Genomic DNA, 19,729 nt, shown 5'->3' with positions numbered 1-19,729 from the left:
GGACCCTGGACTGAGCTAGCTGCCAGCCCTTGGCACGCGGGTCGCCCCACGGAGAGGTGGCGCTGGCCCTGCCTGGGTTTCTGCTTGGGGGGTCAGCTCTCCACCTCAGAATGCACAAAGCTGGGGTTTTTTCCTCCCTCGGCGGCAGCAGCGTCGATCAGGGCTCTGGGTGGACGGAGCTAGCGAGAAGTCTTTGTAAGTTAAATGTTCGTAAACCGAGCGTGTCTAAATTGGAGGCTCCTGGAGTCGTGTTCTTGGGCCGAGTTGGTGCCTGAGCCACCTGAACCAGTTGGTTCTCGTTCTCAAGGGAGGAAAAGCAGGCCGGACGGGGGCTTCGGCTCTGCTTGTCCTGGACACAGTGCAAAGGCCAGCAAACATTCTGCTTCTGGGCAAAGGTCAGAGTGAGGATGCCAGGAGATGGGAACTCAAGGGCCAAGGGCAAGGGCCTCCTGGAGCAACAGCCAAGGCTCTTCAGCTCCTGGCAGCAGATGCTGAGGATGCAGCTGAGGTAAAATGTGGAGGGGGGTTCCATTGGGCAAAGGACAGAGGAATCATTTTGCACACTTGGGGACCGTTTGCCCTGACCCCGCCAGGCACACGAGGGCCCAGTTACTTCTTCCGACCCTGAGTCACGGATGACCCCATCAAACACCTCCCAGAAACAAGTACCCAATTTTCCCTTTTTACCAGCTTTATTAAAAGGAACCATCCCCCATTACACTATTGTGGAGTAAACGGAACTGTGATTGATGCTTCATAATTTGCATAGTCGGTTTCACGTGCGGAAGCTGATTCTGTTACGTTCCCCACACACGCACTGTCTGCTTCTGGGGAGAGCTGGGGCTGCTGGTGCCCCGACCCCAGCTCTGCCTCCTCGTCCCTCCCCCACCTCGTCACACCGGCGACGACAATGAACAGTCAGGACGTGGAATTTCAGGAGTCTACAATTTGGTTTTTATTTGAACCCAGGTCACGTGGGCCAGACTGCCGTGGGGCACGGGGACAGACACTGGCCCTGCCCTCCCTGCCACCCCGTGGCCCCTCTCTGGCCTGCAGACCGGTCAGCCGGAGAAGCGCAGCAGCTCCTCGTCCCCTGCGGACACAGAGAGGCCCAGGGAGTGGGTGCGGGCTCGCCCAGGGGTCCGTGGGTGGGACTGTCAGGGGATGGGGCTGCCTCGTGGAGGAGGGAAGGCCACTCGGGCTGAGTTGGGGCCAGAGCTCAAGGCCAGAACCTTCTGCTCCCTGAACGACTTGATATCCTCAAAGTGCATCCCACAGAATGATCTGATTTCTTGCCTCTTCTCATTTACTTGGGCCATGAGGGGAGACAGGGCACAGAAGCCCTACATGGCGGCTGTTCCCTGGGACGCTCTTACTATTCTCCTTACAGCATCCCCAGCATTCTTAGTAACAGCTCCGTTAGCTGAGGACTAGCTGTGCTCGTCACTTTGAAGTCTGGCAAGTAGGTACTTTGTCCCATTTAACAGAAGAGAAAATCAAGGCTCAAATTGGCACCTGCCCAGTGTGGCCAGCCCAGTGTGGCAGCGCCAGAATTAGAGCCAGAATTGGGGCTCCTCAGCCCACCTGCACCCCCTCTGCCTGTGCCTGGCCAGCACCTTCCAGCTGCCCCATCCCAGCCGGGGTGAGGCCTAGGGCTTGGCCCCATTTTACAGATGGGGAACTGAGGCCCAGAGAGTGGATGAGCTGGTCATCAGGTACAGAGTCCAGAACTCAGCTCTCCAGACCCCCTGCTCCTAACAGGCTCTCCCACTGGGACCCTAAGGGCCCCATGGCCCAGTCTGGCACCCCGGGGGGGCCTCCTACCATCGCCAGGAATGCCACAGTACTCCTTGCACTCCTTCTCCGAGTAGAATTTGTTGCCGTTGCCACGGCAGCCTCCATAGGTGAAGAGGACGCACTTCCCCTGGGCGGCATCAAATGCCCACAGCCGGATGAAGGCTCGGCAGGGTCCCTGGACTATGGGGAGGTTGCAGGCCGCTGTGGAGTGGGGGGGTTGGGTGGGGGGAGCAGAGCATTAGTAACCCTTACGGTTGAACCAGGGCACCCTACTCAGCTAGTCCCTCTTTATAGTTTGGGAAATTGGGGCCCACAAGAAGAAATGACTTGCCTAGGGTCACCCATATCCAAATGTGCAATTCCTATGACTTCAGGACACTTGCCCTGGAGTCCCACCCATCAGACGTCCTCTCTGAGCTAGCTGTTCAGTCGCAGGCGGTCTCTTGGAAAGACGGGGTCGTGGGGATGCAGTGTGCACAGTGTGCACAGAGGTGAGGGGCCCACGCTCACCCACAGTCCGGCAGGTCTGCAGACACTCCTTCTCTGAGGCAAAGTTGTTGCCGTTGCCCAGGCAGCCGCCATATTGGAAGGTCTCACAGGCCATGGAGGTGCCATTATAGAAATACCTGCTGATCATCCCCAGGCAAGGGCCTTCCGCGTGGTCCAGCTGGCAGGAATCTGGGGACGGATGGGACAGCCACACTTACTGAGTGCTGACTGAGGACCTGTCACCAGGCCAGACACTTAACATGCCTCATTTCTTTTCGTTTTCCTCTCTGCGCTAAGAGGAAGGCTCACCCACTCATGGTATAAAGGAGGGGATTGATTCTCTGAAAGGTAAAATGACTCGCCCAGGGTCCTACAGAGCTAAGATTCAAAACCACGTCAGACTCCAAAATCCATGCTCATTCCACTCCATCACACAGGGAGTTACCAGCCACCCACAGAGCACCAGCCCCCCTGTGTCGGTCTTGTCTGCCCAGAGACTCGGTAGTAACAGTAGTTGACGATACATTCACCAGCACCCATGCCGGCCAGCCTGACGTGTTCACTGACGTCCCACCCCCATGCCTCTGCTTTTGTGTTCCTGCCCCTGGAATGCCTTTCTCCATAAAACCCTACCTGGATACCTGGACACAGCCTGAATTCCCCTTCCTCCAGGAAGTCCTCTTTGACCCCCTCACCCCTCCATCCTCTGAGCTATCCCAGCCCTTTTAGCTGACCCACCCTTTTGGTCCCATCACTTTCTTCCTTGACGGCCTCCCCTACTTGACCAGAAGTCCCAAGAAGATGCGGGTGGTCTGTCTCCGTGATCCCAGTTGCCCAGCGCAGGGCCTGCGGTGGAGCAGGGGTCAGTGTTTACTGAGTCAGTTGGAGAGTGAGTTGTTGGTGAACACTGTTGACTACACAAAGCGTCCTCATGTTCTTCCCCCCAAGCTCTCACAAGAGCCCTGAGGGTCAGCTCAGCAGGCTGGTATCCCATTGCATAGATGAGGAAACGAAGCTAGGAGGCCACAGAGTGATGGAGACAGGGCAAGAACTCGCTTCCCATGGGGCTGGAGGTCCCTAAGCTCAGGGACATGCCTTATGCTCCTCCTCTCTGCCCACAACCCCCGGCACAGTGCAGAGGACTTGATTTGCCTTTCTGGGCCCTCCCTCTCTGGAGTACGGCAGAAGGGGGTGAAAAGTCGAGCAACCATTACCTTCTTTCTTGCTGAATTCAGGTGTGAGCTGGCCAGCCGCTGACCCCTCCTCTTCCTGAGGCAGCACAGCGCGCCGGGCTCTCTGCAGGAAAGAAAGAGACGAAGCTGTTGCAGAGACCTTGCCATTATAGCTCGCCCGCACCCCTGGAATATAGAAACAAGCCATTCGCTTTGAGGATCAGGGTACAGACAGATGCACAGCTGCCAGACTGGTTAATGGCCTCTTTTCCCAAAAGCATCAACCTGAACTCCAGAATGGACATCATGGGATAAATTTCTGGTCTGCAATGAAAGATCAGAACCTCAAGGTATAATAATAATACCTACATATTCAACTTCCAGCTGAAATGCCCAAAGGACTATAATCACGGAAAAGAAGTCTATCCTGGAGTGGAATCTAGGGGAAGGCAGCGTCCCATGCTCAGCACTGGAAGGCGTTTCTACACGACGGAGCATGGGTGGCACGGCCTTGCAGGAAGGGCTGACCACACCATCGTTAGCTGCTTGCAGAGGAAAAGCCATCTAGAAAGTAGGAAGTAGGGACCCCAAGACTGGACCCCAATGCTCCTAGCTCAGATAGTGACTGCTTTAATTGTCCCAGGACAACTAAAGAGGGGATGAGCGGGGACACTGCCAGCCACCAGTCAGCCTTCCTGCCCACAGGGGAGACCTGGAGTCTGAAAAACTAAAACTACAGTAGCCTTCAACTTTTCCCTTCTCCTTTCAAGGTGCAACTGGAAGCTGTGGTCAGGGCCTGCCACAGTCTGCCAGAATCCGTCTCAAGCTGGTCACATGTACACCTTCCCTGGGGAAGATGAAGGAAAAGAGAAGAACCATGAGACAAGTTAGATAATGCAGCCTCTCACAAGGATCAGGCTGAACAGGAGAAATATCGCTACGAAACCAGGAGAACAGTAAGAAACGGGAGAAGACTCAAACCGTCAATAAAAGGCAAGATGACCTTGCATCAATATAACAGGAGCCAACAGTGATGGAAATGAATGAAAGAAGTGGAAAGTTAGTGGAGATAGAAAAGACTTTGTTGAGTTTAGCTGCACAGTAGAGACAATAAACTGCAGGTTAGATAGTATAAGAAATAAGTCCACGTAACAGGAATTCTAGGAGGAGAGGCTATTGATATAGAAATAATAGAAGAAAACTTTTCCAAGTCAAAGGAAGACTTGAGTTGTCCAATTATAAAGGGCTCAGAGGGAATGAGGCAAAATTAATGATGAGCCTCTTCTAGACATTTCCTAGAGACAAAGGACAAAAAGGCTAGTGGCCCTTAAATGGCAGCATTTAATGACCAAAGCTACAGAGCAATATGTGAGGGTTGTAAGAGGAAGAAGGTTGTAACTCAGGATTCTCCACTCATCTGAGCTGTTGATCATGTAACATAAACCCAGAAAGACATTCTCAGACACGCAAGGATCCAACAGTTTCCCACCCATGTATCTTTCTGGAAAAAGTACTTACAGAAATATTCCCACCCATTGAGAAGGGAATCTAAACACAAGAAAATGGATGATGTGAGAGCAAAGAAATGACGAAACACTATAAACCAAATAACACATAGAGTTGAGGTTAAATTATTGTTAAAATGGTCATACAACTTAATGGAAATGTTAAAAGTAATTCTCAAAACAAAAGGTGGAAAATACAAATATCAATCTCAGATTATAGCCACAAAAATGGGCATGTGGGAAGCCTGGAAGGAAGAAATGGAAGTGCTCTACATTTTTCTCTGGGGCAAGGGGAGTCATTGGTTATTGTTTCATTCTTGACATGGATAAAGAAATACAGACTCCGTTGAAATCCGGATTAAGGTGGCAGATTGAAATTTCCCTCAAAATTGCCCTCTCCAATACCTAACAGTTAGCCAAAAATGAATTCATAAACACCAGCCCCACAGTGTTCATCAACATCACTCAAACAAGGAAAGAGGCATAATTTAAAACAAAAATGGCAACTTTTGATCAAGGACAGAAATCAGATATTCTGGAGCTGGACAGGGTGGTTAGTGAGGTTTGGCTCCTAACCCCGCCCTCCAACTCCAAGTCCTGGCCTGTCATCACATCTCTGATAACTTGCCCTGAGACCCCCAAATCTGAGAGAAGAAAATTGAGGGAACCCTATCTTTTTCCTCTTTTGACCGAGTAGTAGTGAAAATGAATTCTGGGAATAAAAGAAGAAAATAGACGAGGCTGGCTCTCTCTAACGGAAGGTTCTGGGGCTGCACAATCTAATGCGCTAGGGGGTGCACCACGGGACACATGACAATCACTGCCAGCCCCGACCAGGTGGAATGAACCCCACACAGGATATCTCTCAGTCCTTCAAAAGAGAAAGCAAAGGAGGGTATTCCAACCAACCTTGGACTTCAGAAAAGTGACAGAACACAAAATACCACAACCTTACACTAAAATTGGGTGGGAGGGGACTAGGCTCCAATTTAGTGGGAAGAGGGCTGAGGAGTAAATGAAACCTCCACCCCACCATATCAGAACAAACAGAAAGTCTGGCTAAAACTGACTAAGCAGGAGCCAGATAAAAAGAAATCGTTCAGAAACTACCCACACCCACCTCAGAAATGAAAGAATAAACAGCCTGAACTAGAGAAAGGGCCCAACTATGGTGGGCACTCTCATGAAGTGCCTAGACTTCCCCTCAGGATGGACTCACATTCCCAGCTGCTGGAAGTGCAGGCATCCACAGCCCTTGGCTGTCAGCCCCCGTTGCAGACTGCCTCAGCCAAAGGGAGCCCTCTCACTCAAGGTCACGTTTCCTTCCCAGAGCGACCATCATGGGGCATTAAAGCCATGCCCTTGGCCCCATCATGGGACAACTCCAAGGGTTCTTCCAGTTCCAGAGCTCCCTGTCGGGTTGGCTGAGGCACTGTGACCACATCCAGCTCTGTTTCTCCCTCTGCCCAATCCTCCCTTCCCTTCCACAGGAGTTGACCCAGGGAACCCAACCTGTGACCCCAACTTAGAAGAAAACATAACTCAAGGAGCAAAAGGAAATTCCTCAATGACCTCAAGCTATAGAATTACTTAATAAGAACATGCATTTATTAAACAAGATTAAAGATGAAATGGTAAACAACAGAGTGAGATGAAAAGAGAGAGCCCAGGCCTAAATAAACAAATTGAGAACCAAAACAACATAAATTCAGAGCTAGTCAACAAAACAGAGATAGTCAGGAACAGAATAGATGCTGCTAAATGGAATGATTGTCATAGAAGAAAGATTGGTGATAAAGCCAGTGAATACAGATGAAAGCAATTTGAGAGAAACTGGTACATGTGGAAGACAAAGATGCTCCAGGATGAGAGAACAAGTGTTCCCCAGGTAACAAAACCCAACAAAAGGAATGGAAGATGAATTCCATATCATGCAGCAGAGTTCCCTGAAATACAGAAGGAATGTTATTTGTGGATGGACAGGGCACGTAGCGTTCCAGGAAAATTTGATATAGAATTCTCCCCACCACACGGGTGCTTGTTAAGATGTTGGCTTCAAGGATAAAGTCTGTCCAGGCATGTGGACAGAAGAAACAAATAGCTTACAAGGAAAGGAAATCTCAGGCTGGCCTCAGGCTTTCCCATAGTGATAATCAGAGCTGGAGAACAATGGAGCAGTGCATACAAAGATTTTTCTGAGGGAAAGAACACAGGACCCAAGAAGACGACACCCAAGCAAAATGTCATTCAAGCGTGGAGGAAACTGGCAGACATTCTCAAAGAGGGAAGAATTCAGGGGTTAAAACATCCATGAACCCTCCTCGAAAACACCACTTGATAAAGAAATGGCACTAATTAGGAGATTAATGGAAATAAATAACTCAGAAATGGAGAAGCCGTGGTTCTATTAACTACAGATGAGTGTAGAATCCATTAAAATATACAACTGTTCCTAAACGACTGGGAATTATGTCGACAGAGCAGAATGGGAAAGGCAGCGATCTCGACAACGTGAAAGAAAAAGGGAAGAGGAGATGGAACATGAAGTCTGCGAGTGCAAATGTGTGCCTTTCAAATCACGCAGACAATAGATATCCTCTAAAAGTACGTATAGTGATGCCAGCCTCTCATGTTTTTTCACAAGCTTGACTTGACTCAGAGCATTCTTGAAGAAACAAATCTCTAGTGGTGAAAAAATATTTATTTGAAGTTCAAGAAGACCACTTCAAGTTTTTTTTTTTTAATTCAAGGAAAACTGCAATTAATGCTTTTTAAAATTAGAAATAGCATCTGTAATATAATCCCATTTAATAATAGTGTGTCTAAATTTGTGCATTCATCTATCCAACCTTCCTTCTCTCTGTCCTTCTCTCCATGTACGCATGTCAAGATTTTGGAATGATGTGGATGCTGGTAGTTTGTGGGTGGTGGAATTTTTCTTTAAACTTCTATTTTTCATACTTTCCTGCATTGTTTTCGTTCTTCATAATGAGCATATGTTAGTTTTATAAAATCAATGGTAATTTTTCTTAAAAAATAAAGAAGCAAACAGATAATGTGTTAACAGTGTTAATTCTATGTAGGAATAAGGACATCGTTGTCTTTTTATTTTTTGCTTTCTTGTGTTTTTACAATTTTCAAGAATATGTTTCTAAATAAATATTATATATATATTTATGCACACACATGTAGACATATACACACATGTCAGCAGAATAAATTAGAATATGTAATTTCCAAATAGTCAGAGAAAAAAGAATGAAGAAAGCTTAATGAACATGACAAAAGGCAGGAAAATAAAACAGAAGAGTGAGGAAGCCCAAAAATCAAAAAGCAGCTTAGGAGAGGAGCGGGTTTGAGAAGCTGCTTGCTCTTGCGTTTGCTGCTTTTTAGGAAGATCAATTGACTTTATTTTCATTTATTGAGTATTGAGTATTGTCATTTTATTATTGAGTATTTTCCTGCTTTGGGGCACCATGCTAAGGCCTTTTCTAGCACGTCATTGAATTCTAGCCCCCGGAAGGTGAGTGCCATTACCCCACTTCACGGATGAGGAAAGTGAGGTCCCCGTGGGCAGCAACCAGCCCCAGTGGGAACCAAGACTGAGCCCAGGTTGGTCTGACTTCAAAACCCACACCCATCACTGCCTTCTCCCGACCCCTCTTGATGCCCCCGCCTGCCACCACAGCAGGACCTCAGCAGGGGCAGCCCGCATGAGCGTGCAGGGTGGGGCTGGGGTGGGGGAGAGGTGCTCACCGAGAATGGCATGGGCTCTGGCTCCTGCTCCCCAGGCACACACTCACCTAGGGAGAGGACACGACAGAGGAGTAAGGAAGAGGGTCAAACCAGGGGGCCTCCCAGACCCAGAGGGGGCATTGTTTCTCTCATAGTTCTAATGCCTGTGTGCCAGATAGGCACTGCGCCAAAGTGCCTGGTGCATTAGCCCGCTTCCGGAATGGCTCCCCGGACATGGTTTCCGAGCGGCATTCACTGGAAAAGCGACAGACTGGTGGCTGTGCCATCATCAGCATCGGCATCCTCTCCACCCCACGACCAGAATCCTTTCACCCGCACCATCGCAGGAACAGCAATGGCTAACACTTACTGAGCACTTATTAGACGCCAGGCACAGTGCTATTGTATTTAAGGGCTTTATCTCATTGACCCCCCACAGCAACTTACACGGGAGGCATTGTTACGCCCCACTTCACAGATGAGGAAAGCGAGGCTCTGGGAGGTTGACCTGCCAGAAGCCACACAGCTCAGTTTGAAGCTGGGTGCTCTAAAGCACGCTCTTAAGCCTCCTACGAGGTACCTATGGATTCTGATGTAAGCTCACTTAGACACGGGACGGAAGAGTGAACCCCAAATCGATTCTAGTCTCTGCTCCGCCAGGAACATGCCGTGTGACGTGGAGCAAATCCAGGGACCCTGCTGCCTTCCCTGTGATGGCGGGGCGGGGCTGTGGCCCTGCTTATCTCCGAGGGTTACAGGAAAGGCCCAGGGGCTGGGAAGATGTTCTCTGGGGCCATGAAGGATGAGGAGGGGACAGAGATGTAGGGTGGGTGGCAAGCCATTTACCTCTGTCAGCCAATGTGACGATGGAGTCCCCGGGGATGCCCACGCCCAGGGCCACCTCCCTGAACGTGTCTAGCAGGCTTTCCCGAAGCTGCCGATCCCGCCCTGCAAGTGGAAAGCAGAGAAGACGCCTCGAGCCACAGGTGCCTGCGGTGGCGGGGCCTGAGGCAATCTTGCCCAGGGATTTTCATTTAGGGGAAGTTTGAAAACCATGGGCCCAATTCCACCTCTTCAACACAGTTACAGAAAGGTGGGCTCCAGGAAAGGAGGCAGTGTCCCTTCCAGGATCCCACCTGGGTCCCCCAACTCCCCACACGGTGCTCTTTCCACTGATTGTTTTAAGGGCCTGGAGGCTCTGGAAGTCTCTGGGTCTGGAATTTTGGAGATCAAAAGAAGAGGACTCTACCTCAAACGGGAGGCTGAGCTCCACCTCCCCCAGGGAGGGTAAAGGTTTCCAGCTGTCCCGTAACTAGAGTGTTGTCAGAAAGAAAAAGCAAACCCCCTGCTCTTCCCCATTCCACTGTCCCTAAGTCACGGACCTCCTCCCGCCCCCAACTCCATGAGCTTATCTAGTTCCAGGCCTTTACCGTAGAGCTTGGCGGTGATGGTGGGTCCGTGGCGGTGGCTGAATTTCTTGCTCAGAAAAATGGCATACTCATCATAGTTGGTCTGGACCACATAGGACTCTATGCTGAGGTTCCATTCTGCGTGGGAGATGCAGGAAGACAAAGGGATCGGTGGTCAGAAGGCTCTTCCGGCCTGAGATCCTTCACTATTCACCTACTCATCATCTATTCTTCCATCCTCTGTCCACACATCCTTTCTGTGTATTTATCTATCCATCCATCTTCAGTCTCTCTCTCTCTAACCATCCGTCTCCTCTGTATATTCATTGTTTATTCACTTATCATCATTCCATCCTCTCCATACATCGGTCCATAAATGCATCCATTTTCCTTCCTTCCTTCTTTCCTCCATCCATTAATCCATCAATTTATCTACTAGATGACGGACTGATTAACTCATATACCCGCCATCCATACATGGGTTCCTTTACCGATCATTTGTTTATTCTCTCTTTATTTATCCTACGATCCATCTACCTAAACATTCATACATTCAACCCCTCAGACAATCATTGACACACAGCACATATTCAATGAACACTGGCTGGATTCATGAATAAATTCATGTCCAAGCGCCACGCACACTGTACACGGTAGCTGCTTAGCAAATTACCAGCTGATTGCAGATACCTAACAAGACACGCAGACTGACCACATCTTGATGTTATCCTCAGCGATCAGCGCCATCCTCCATTGTGGATGCTCGCATTTATGCGTGTGTGAGAGAGAGAGAAAGAGAGGAGGGAGGAGGAGGAGGAGAAGGAAGAGGAGAAAGAAGAGGAGGAATTTGGAGGAAGGCTCAGAAAAATGAGAGGAAATGTTAGAGGGGCAGCGAGAGCTGAGGTGGAAGGAAAGAGCGCTCAAGACGTCAAGGCATTTTTTAGCAAAGCAGAGAACTCTGCGTGTTCCTGGGACTCAACTTACTGGATTTATGATACCGGAACTTCCCCTTGGTGTCTGTTTTCTCATAAGCCCCCGAGATCTCCTCACAGACGCCCTTCCTGCAAACAAACAAACCAAAAGGAAGGTCACTTCTGGTGGAGACCACGGTCCTGACACCCCACTCTCTAGCAACATCCTCTCCAACTATCTTTTTTTTTTTTGCAGCTTGGAAAGTAACATTTCTAAATACCTTGTTTAATCCTCACACCAGCCCCGGGAGATGCCCGTTGTACAGACGAGGGGACAGAGGGACAGAGGAAAAGGGACGGGTCCCTGCCATCTTCTTGGCAAAGCCAGCACTAAAAGTCACGCCCTTAACCAAGTCTGCACATCCTGCCGATGCCCAGCCGGGGCGGTGGGTTAACGCAGGAATTCATTTATTACTCCGAGTTTCTCTTGTGAAATGGGGATGGTGACAGTTTCTACCTCACCTGGTGGTTGCCAGAGTCAAATGAGATATTATAGGAAAGGAGCTCGGAGTGCGCCCTCCACACAATTAGCTATTATTGCTACAATGATTACTATTTATAGAGCAGTGTCTATGTGCCAGGCCCCTGCTACACGCTGGGGATACAAAGGACGGCAAGAGAGACTGTGTCCACTCACAGAGCTTATAATCGAGTGGGGTGGGTGGGCAGAGGCAGTCAGTGTGACAAATGCCATGTAGGGGGAAGCAGGAGATGCTCCGACAGCACAAAGGAGTTCATGTAACCTGAACCTGTGGGGCCAGGAGGACTTCCTGGAGGAAGCAACATGGAACCTAAGTCCTGAAGGATCCATAGCAATTAGTCCCGGGAGGTGGGGAGAAGTTTTCCTGGTACAAGGGACCATCAGGTGCAAAGGTCCAGAGGTGCGAGAGGGCGGAGGGCTCCGGGAACTGAGAGGAGGTCCACGTGGGTGGGTCACAGAGTACGTGGGAGAGAGTGGGGCAGGGAATGGCGAGTGCTGGCAGGGGCCTGGAAGGCCACATCACAGGGGTTGAATTTGATTCCCAAGGGCAGGAAGGAGCTACAGAAAGCTTTAAGCAGATGTGAGTTTTCCAAAGGTCTTTCTGGTTTGCCGGGTGAAGAACGGACTGGATGGAAGGTTCGAGATTAGAGGTAGGGAGCAATGTGGAGAGGCTGCTGTAGACACCCAGGAAAGAAAGGAAGGTGGTTTGGACCAGGTGGTGGCAGAGAAGAGGGGAGAACAGAAAGATTGGAGGGACCTAGGAAGACAAGGGACAGGGCTTGGCAAGGGGTTGAATGGCCAGTGGCAGCAGACAGAGGGGTCTAGGAGACCCCCTTCCTGCCCAGGTTTCCAGGTTGGGTCCCTGGGGCATAGAAGTGCCCTTCTTGAGCTAAGGGACGCCCAAGGAGCAAGAGCAGGTTGGAAAACAGGCACAGTGTTGGCAGCGTTGCCCTTGAGCTGTCGACGGGATGTTGGAAAATAGATGCCCTGGTGGAGGACAGCAGAGAAGTCTGCAGCTCAGAGGCGAGGTCCTGGCTGGAGGCAGGGATGTGTAACCTTCCAGGACAGGGTGGTGACTGAAGCCAGGGCCGGGGGGGTTGCATGGGCCCTGGTCCCTCCCGGCCCTCCCACCGCGTCCCCACTCACCGCCAGCGAGTGCTGGTCGTGCTGATCTCGCCGTCCGTCGCTCCCTCTCCCAGCACCAGCGTGCTGATGGTCATCCTGTCCTTGATCTTCTTCAGCCACGGGCAGGTGGAGCCCATGGCCACGAGGAACCATTTCCCGTAGATCTAGGAGGCAGCCACGAGCTCTGAGGATCCGGCTTTGCCTCAGACCTCAGTGGAACCTTGCCGAAAGTCCGCGCCCCTCCCTCTTCTCAATGCCTAATCCTTCTAAGAGAGAATGTCCGATAGCTCATTGGAGGCCACACAGCTTCAAGGGAGGTTGGAGCCCTCACGGTGGGACTCAGGCATCACGGCAAGCTTAGGAGGGAGATGCGCAGATGGGGTCCCACCCCGCCTGGCAGAAGGTCTGACTCTGCTGAGATTGGAGATCTCTGCTGCTCACCTGGACGGGGTCCAAATCCCCATTCCCTAAGGTGGTCATGACCCACTGCTCCCCAAGAGCAGGAGTCCGTGTTCTACTCCTCTGGGGACAGGGAGCTCACCACCTCGCGAGCAGCCCGTAGCTCCATGTTATCCAAAGTACCTCCTTTCCTTGAGCTGAGTCTGACGTGGGACAACCCGCCGCCTCTCCCCTGACCACACGATGGGGAGTTGAGTGAGCCCTCACGTCCTGCAGGGGCCAATGAGCCTCGGACCCTCCGCCCTCCCAGACCCCCAAGGTCCCTGCTCCTCACGCCCCTCCACCCACAACCCTTGCTTGTCCCTGAGTGCACACAACACCCACAAGAGGCTGTGGCTAGAACCGCCCAACAGCCCCTCACCCTGACCTGGAGACTGAGCTCGGGGTGGGGCAAGGTCCTGTTCAAGGACACCCAGTGACTTGGGGCAGAGCTGGGACTGGAAGGCAGTCCTAGGAGACCCCCCCCCCGGCCCCCAGCACCCCGCCCAGGCCTCCCAAGCCCCCCAGCACCTCTGTCCTGCATCTCTTCTCCCCGTGACCCTGCACGCCCACCCTGTGCCACCCCAGGCCTGTGAGGGTGGGGGATCCAGGACGGGCTAACAGAGAGGGTGCAGGTGAGTGGTTGAAGGGGGCAGGGCTGGGGGGCAGCAGTCAGCACAAAGCCTTCCCCGGGTGGGATCGAATCGAAGCATGGCCATGGATTCCCCTTGGAGCCCAAGAGGACAGGCTCCAAGGCGAGGACATTTAACTCAGCATCTCAGACCAGAGCCCCACAGAATGGCGGATCCACGGGCTGGTAGCTTCAACGAATCCCAGACGATCTGGGCAGGAAGGGCCCTTCAGATGGGGAGACTGAGGCCCAGAGGCAGGTGGGACTCGCCCCTTGGCAAGGCCTAGCAGCTCGGACACCCCGCCATCGCCGCCAGACAGGCCAGCCTTACCCTGGAGAGGTCGAAGTTCTCTTGCACCTGGATGTTGGCAGGTGGCGTCGGCACAGGGCTGGCCCTCACCGCCAGGCAGGCGGTCAGCAGCAGAAGCAGGGCCCCGAGACTCCGCATGGCTCTGGGTTCCTCTGCCTCCGTGTCACTCACGGGCTCAGTCTGGGGACAGAGGAGCCACCAGCTTCCTGCTGGAGGCAGCTGAGAACTGAGGCTGGGGGAAGGGGCCTGTGGCTTGTAGGGGATGTCGGTGTTTGCCCTGCTCAGCCAGGACCAATCAGGTCCCCAAGGCCAGGTCTGATCGATCCCAGGTAGTGCCCAGGCCGGGGTCACTGGTCCGGAGGGGCCAGGGTGGCTGCTGCAGAGGAGGCATTGGCCAAGCGCAATCTGGCCCAGAGGCAGCAGGGGGAGGATGGCAATGGGCAGCCCCTGGCCAGTCCCACTGGGTCATTCCACCTGGCTGGACCCCACACTACCATGAGTCAGCAGGATGAGCCTGACTGGGCCCATTTCTCATATGCAGAAGCTGAGGCCCAGGGAGAGGAAATGACTTATCAGAGACCACAGGGAAGGCCATGCAGAACCAGAACTCGGGTGGCCTGTGCCCCGAGTCCCTTCTCTGACCCCTCCTTCCCACAGCCCTAGCAAACAATAGTATAAATAATAACTATAATGATTATAATAACAGCTTCCATTCCTGAGCGCCTGATATGCGCCAACGCGGTACACATGCCTTGGAAGTGAATTCAGCCACCACAACCCCACAAAGCGGGTGCCATTTTTCCCTTTACACACAGGGCACTCGAGTCTCCAGGAGGTAAAGTGACTTGCCCGGGGTCCCCCAGCCGGGAAGTGGAGTTGCTGGGAGAGGCATTGGTGCTGGGTGAGAGCCTGCACTCAGGAGCCAGAATGTCTTCTGTGCGATTCACCGGCTGTGTGGCCTGGGGTGAGTGACTACCTCTCTGTGCCTCAGTTTCCCCATCTGTCAATGGGGATAATCATAGTTCCTGGTCCACAGCATTGTGGTGGAGGTTCAGGGAGTTTGCACTTGTAAAGCACCAGGACAGCACCTGGCACACAGAGTAAGAGCCGAACGTGTTTGCAGTGGGTTGAAGAACGGCCCCCAAATTCATGGGCTCCCAGAACCTCAGAAGGTGACCTTATTTGCAGATGTCATTAGATAAGACGAGGTCGTACTGAACGAGGGTGGGCCCTAAACCCAACCACGGTGTCTTTATAAGAGAAAAGAGAGGGAGATGCAGACACAGAGTCACAGATGCCCACGGAAGCTGTGTCCTCACCCCGTGGACGTCTTCACACCATGCGAAGACTGAGGCAGAGATGGGGTGAGGCGGCCGCAAGCCCAGGATTGCCCAGGACTGCCGGCAGCCACCAGATGACAGGTAGAGGCAAGGAAGGACCCTTCCTTAGAACATTCCAGAAGAATGTGGCCCCGCCGACAACCTGGTGTGGGACTTCTAACCTCCGAGACTAGGAGGACCCAGTTTGTGGTACTTCGTTAGGGCGGCCCCAGGAAACTAAACATCATTCATTACATTAAAAAATTTAAATGAGAATTTTGAAAGCTCAGGTGTGTCTGTCGCCAAAGCTCAGATTCCTGCCAGGGACACCACAGGCCCTGTCAATGAAACGCAGTGGTCAGAGCTGCTGTCCCTACTTCCTCTCTGCTCTTGGCTCAAAGCCAAGTTACGAGTTTAATCACAGCCCCTGTGTTGGCTTAGATTTCTGAGACAATTATCTTCACTCGTGCTCACCAAGTTTCTCAGTCTTTTATGGTTTTGGTTGGTGGTGGTCGTAGGAGGCAGTCTGAATGAAGAGGAGCACTGAGACCTGGGAGCCAGAAGTCCTGACTTGTTGTTCTGCATCTTTGGGGATGGCTTTCCCTCTCGGAAGCCCACTTTCCACACCTGTAAATGGACAATAACAGTCTCTGTGCTGTCTGCCAAGAGGTCAAAGAGCAAGGAGGGGCTCTGCAGACTGTCCGCTGTCTTCCCCGTGTGATGGGCTCGGGCTGTCGGACCTCGGAGGAACTAGGCCTGGTACAGGAATGGAAAAATAACAATGACTCATCAATAGGAGGACAGCCATCCTATTAAGGTTGGCTTCAGAGAGCCACGACGGCTCATGTGATCCTCACAGCAGTCCACATTATCAGGGTCATCCACCCCACGGCCCCACGGGAAGCCCGAGGTGGTACATGGGGCAAAGACCCCTGGAGCTTTGTTCCTTCACCGCACAGCCTCTCCCGGGGGAGGGGAGAGGCCCGGAGGACTGGCCAGGATGTCAATGTCTTCTCCTGCCCCCAGGCATGTTTGCTCTCCCGAGATTATTAACCAGAGCGTGCAAACAGAGTGCACAAACTCTGCTAACCCACCTGGACTTTGAGCTGCTTTTTAAAAATTAACCCCGGGCCGCAAGGATGCAAGGCCGGCAGCGGTCACGAGCTGCTGATCCTCTGGCCATCACGGTGGGAGGATGGAGGCTCCGGGGCCCCTGCCCTCCTAGGAGACCCCCCGGGGTCCAAGAGTCCACAGGAATTGGCCAGCTTCCTGAACCATTTCCAGGCTGCGGGGGAGCCTGCCGCAGGCAGAGGACCCAGGGCCGCAGAGGTGCCCATGCCGTGGGGTACAGAGCCCTCACTTCCAGATGAACATGCTGGGGCTCAGGAAGGGAACAGGACTTGTTCAGGGTCACCCAGCTGGTGACTGTGTTGGGGGCAAGATCGGCCTGACTCTGGCTCCAAGGCTTTCCCCCCATCATTCGTTCATCATCCATTCATTCATTCATCAAACACACACTCTGTGCCTGGGGTGGGGCATACGATGGAGACTATGACAGAACTCAGAGCTCACCCCATTGGGGCAGGGGGCAGGGTGCGAGGAGAAGAGGAGACAGGAGGGTCACTGTGGGGGTGGGGGCAGCAGAGGCCGGGGGGCGTTTACCCGAGGAGAAGGAGTCAGCCAGACACGAGTACATGGGGCTGCTTTAGGGGGATGAGGGAGTGGGTGTTCCAGACAGCGGGAACAGCACCTGCCAAGGCTAAGAGGAAGAAGATGGTCAGAGAGACATGCAAAACAAAACACAAAAACCCGTAAGTCTGGAGCTTGGGGTCAGAGGGGAGTGGCCAGAGCAAGGCTGGGGAGGTGGCGGGGGCCCAGCAGGTAGGGCTGACACCAGGCCAAGGGGTTTGCTTGTTCTCTGGAGTACACAGAGAGCACTGGCTGGCTTTCAGAAGCCAATGGCCGTCCGATCTGTAATGGGGAGAAATCAATGAGGCAGTGCAAGCGGGAGGCTCAGGAAAGCCACTTCCTAGGAGGTCCTCCAGGAAGGGGGAGCTGGGGCCCCGGGACCTGGTGACTGGACCAGCAGGGACATGAAGGACACTGGGCAGAACTCAGACCAGAGGTGTGCTCAAGGTTTGGCTCTTCTTCTGCTAATGGTGGAAGAGGGTGGCAGGGTGACCTTCCTTCCCCACGAGGAGGGGGCCTCGCCCCGAATGCCTGACCTGTCCCAGCTCCCTTGGACTCAGAGCCACAGCCTGTCTGTTCCGGGTGAAGCCAGAGGTGGGCAGCCCCCAGGACTCCACGACCAGCGACGGAAGGGGATGTTCTCACTGCCCAGCCCTTTCTAGACGTTGTTACTCCTTCCCCACCCTGCCCCAGAGAGCTGGGCCGCCCACAGCCTTAGTCCCAGGCCTTGTGACTTGCTGGATGACCGTGGGGCAGTCCTTCCCTCTCTGGCCTCAGCTGCCTCATCTAGATCTCCGAGTGAGGGAATAACAACTCACTGGAGGGGCTGAGATAAGAACTCGAGGGATGTTCGTGAAAGTGCTCCCCAGGTGCATGCACTGGAGGGACCAACGGCACCAGTGTCATCACAGGCACTGAGGCACCAGGTGAGGGCTCCTGCCACAGTCAGTTGCAACTCCCAGCAGCCCCGTGTACAGCAGAGTGAAATCAGCCCGGTCCTTCTGTGCCACCCTCTCACCTTCCGGCGCTGTATCAGACGACACTCTGCTGCCATTCTCATGGGTTTTGTGGCCAATTTTTTCAGAACGGGGTGGCCAGGTCCTTCTTCTTGGGCTGCCTAGTCTGGAGGTATTTGAAATACTGGTGGCATAGCTTTCAGCATTGCAGCATCATGCAGCTGCCACAGTATGACAAGCGACAGATGGCTGGTGTGGTTCCCTGACCGGGAAACGAACTGGGGCTGCAGTGGTGAGAGCGCCCAATCTTAACCACGGGACCACCAGCGATGGTTAAGAGCCCCATACACAGGCAGGAATTATGCTGCGAAAAGGTGTGAGCGCCCCAGGTCCACCAGGGGGCAGCAGAGAACTTCCAGACGGACCACCTGCCTTTGCTCAGATTGCTCTCTACAAACCGGGTGCCGACCGCACCAGGACTAGAGCCCAGCCTCTCTGCCCCAACCCTGCTTAAAATCCCCTGATGACTGTAAAACATCAGCTCCTACCTCACCTGACCCCACTGCAGCTACTGAGCTTGATGCCTAGCTTGGGCCCTTTGCAAAACCTCACCTGGGAGATTCTGCAAGTGAGCCAGAACTGGGTACTGTTTCCATGGACCATAAAGGCTGCTGCGGCCTGAATGACCACGTGATGAAGTCCTACAAAGTGCCAGGCCCCATGCTGAGCTCTCGATGAGCACGCCTCACTGAATCCTCCCATTAAGGTTGCATCATCTTACTACGATGGTACCCCTATTTTGCAGATAGGGAAACTGAGACTGGTTGATCAGTTGATCCCGTGTCAAAGGTGACCCAGCCAGGAAGTGGTGATTCAAACCCAGATCTGTCTCCCTGACACCTGACTCGCTCAGCTGACCTCCCAGACCCAGTCCCCTGATAAACAGCAGGCCCTGCTCTTTCTGACACCTGGATCTGGGGGGTGGGTGGGCTCCCTTCACTGGACTCCTTCCAATAGGAGTCAGGCTCACGGGAGCCTGGTTCTCCCTTCCTGGGTCGAGAGCACGCTTGGTGTTCGCCACATCAAGGCCTGACCCTTCTGTTCCTCCTCGGGACCCACCATCGTATGGGCACTTAACAGGTTCTCAGTGAACACAGGCTCATTGATTCACTTAGAACTGGGAAGGGGAACCTAGGTCAGACCCCAAGAAGGACCACCCAATGAGAAGACAGCTGAGGGAACGGGGAGATGGAAATCCCTGTGCCCCAAGGCCCTGACTACTGATCAACGAAGGAGTGACTGGGACACTCAATGGCATAACCTTTTTTTTTTTTTTGAGGAAGATTAGCCCTGAGCTAACATCTGCCCCCAATCCTCCTCTTTTTGCTGAGGAAGAGTGGCCCTGAGCTAACATCCGTGCCCATCCTTCTCCACTTTATATGTGGGACGCCTGCCACAGCACGGTCCAACAAGCAGTGCCATGTCTGCACCCGGGATCCGAACCGCTGAACCCCGGGCCGCCAAAGCGCAATGTGAGCACTTAACCACTGTGCCACCAGGCCAGCCGCTCAATGGCACAATTTAAAAAGCAAAGAGCCCTTGCTCTGTGGTGGCTTTTTCCTGCGTCGCCAATTTTGGACTAGTCTGGGTCTCATGGCTAGGAGGAGTCCCAGGGCTCCGGCCAGCAGAGTGACGGCTCTGC

The 19,729-nt window shown here is 52.9% G+C and overlaps 1 protein-coding gene across 1 annotated transcript; it reads right to left on the bottom strand.

The window, feature by feature from the left end:
* Window positions 1-931: 931 nt before the first annotated feature.
* On the bottom strand, window positions 932-17,859 carry AMBP (alpha-1-microglobulin/bikunin precursor). Its single transcript, XM_014849209.3, has 12 exons — window positions 17,608-17,859; window positions 16,477-17,141; window positions 14,085-16,009; window positions 12,706-12,848; window positions 11,092-11,168; window positions 10,129-10,245; window positions 9,545-9,646; window positions 8,720-8,766; window positions 3,501-3,582; window positions 2,308-2,475; window positions 1,825-1,998; window positions 932-1,093 (listed from the first exon to the last, which is right to left on the bottom strand). Exons 3-12 carry the CDS (start codon window positions 14,199-14,201, stop codon window positions 1,062-1,064), a joined length of 1,059 nt encoding a protein of 352 aa, XP_014704695.1. The 5' UTR covers window positions 14,202-16,009; window positions 16,477-17,141; window positions 17,608-17,859; the 3' UTR covers window positions 932-1,061.
* Between the last annotated feature and the right edge of the window lie 1,870 nt (window positions 17,860-19,729).

Source organism: Equus asinus, chromosome 10 (assembly GCF_041296235.1).
Source record: "Equus asinus isolate D_3611 breed Donkey chromosome 10, EquAss-T2T_v2, whole genome shotgun sequence".
Taxonomy (NCBI): domain Eukaryota; kingdom Metazoa; phylum Chordata; class Mammalia; order Perissodactyla; family Equidae; genus Equus; species Equus asinus.
Note: the sequence above shows the minus strand (reverse complement) of the source record. Positions and strands in the feature narration are given on the sequence as shown.

Excerpts from the sequence above, each read along its gene's own strand:
- AMBP (XM_014849209.3), bottom strand. The coding sequence starts at position 14,201 with ATGCGGAGTCTCGGGGCCCTGCTTCTGCTGCTGACCGCCTGCCTGGCG. Across the intron at positions 2,476-3,500 it reads TGAATTCAGCAAGAAAGAAG|ATTCCTGCCAGCTGGACCAC; the intron begins GTAATGGTTGCT and ends ATCCGTCCCCAG. Across the intron at positions 1,094-1,824 it reads CTGTGGCATTCCTGGCGATG|GGGACGAGGAGCTGCTGCGC; the intron begins GTAGGAGGCCCC and ends CTGTGTCCGCAG.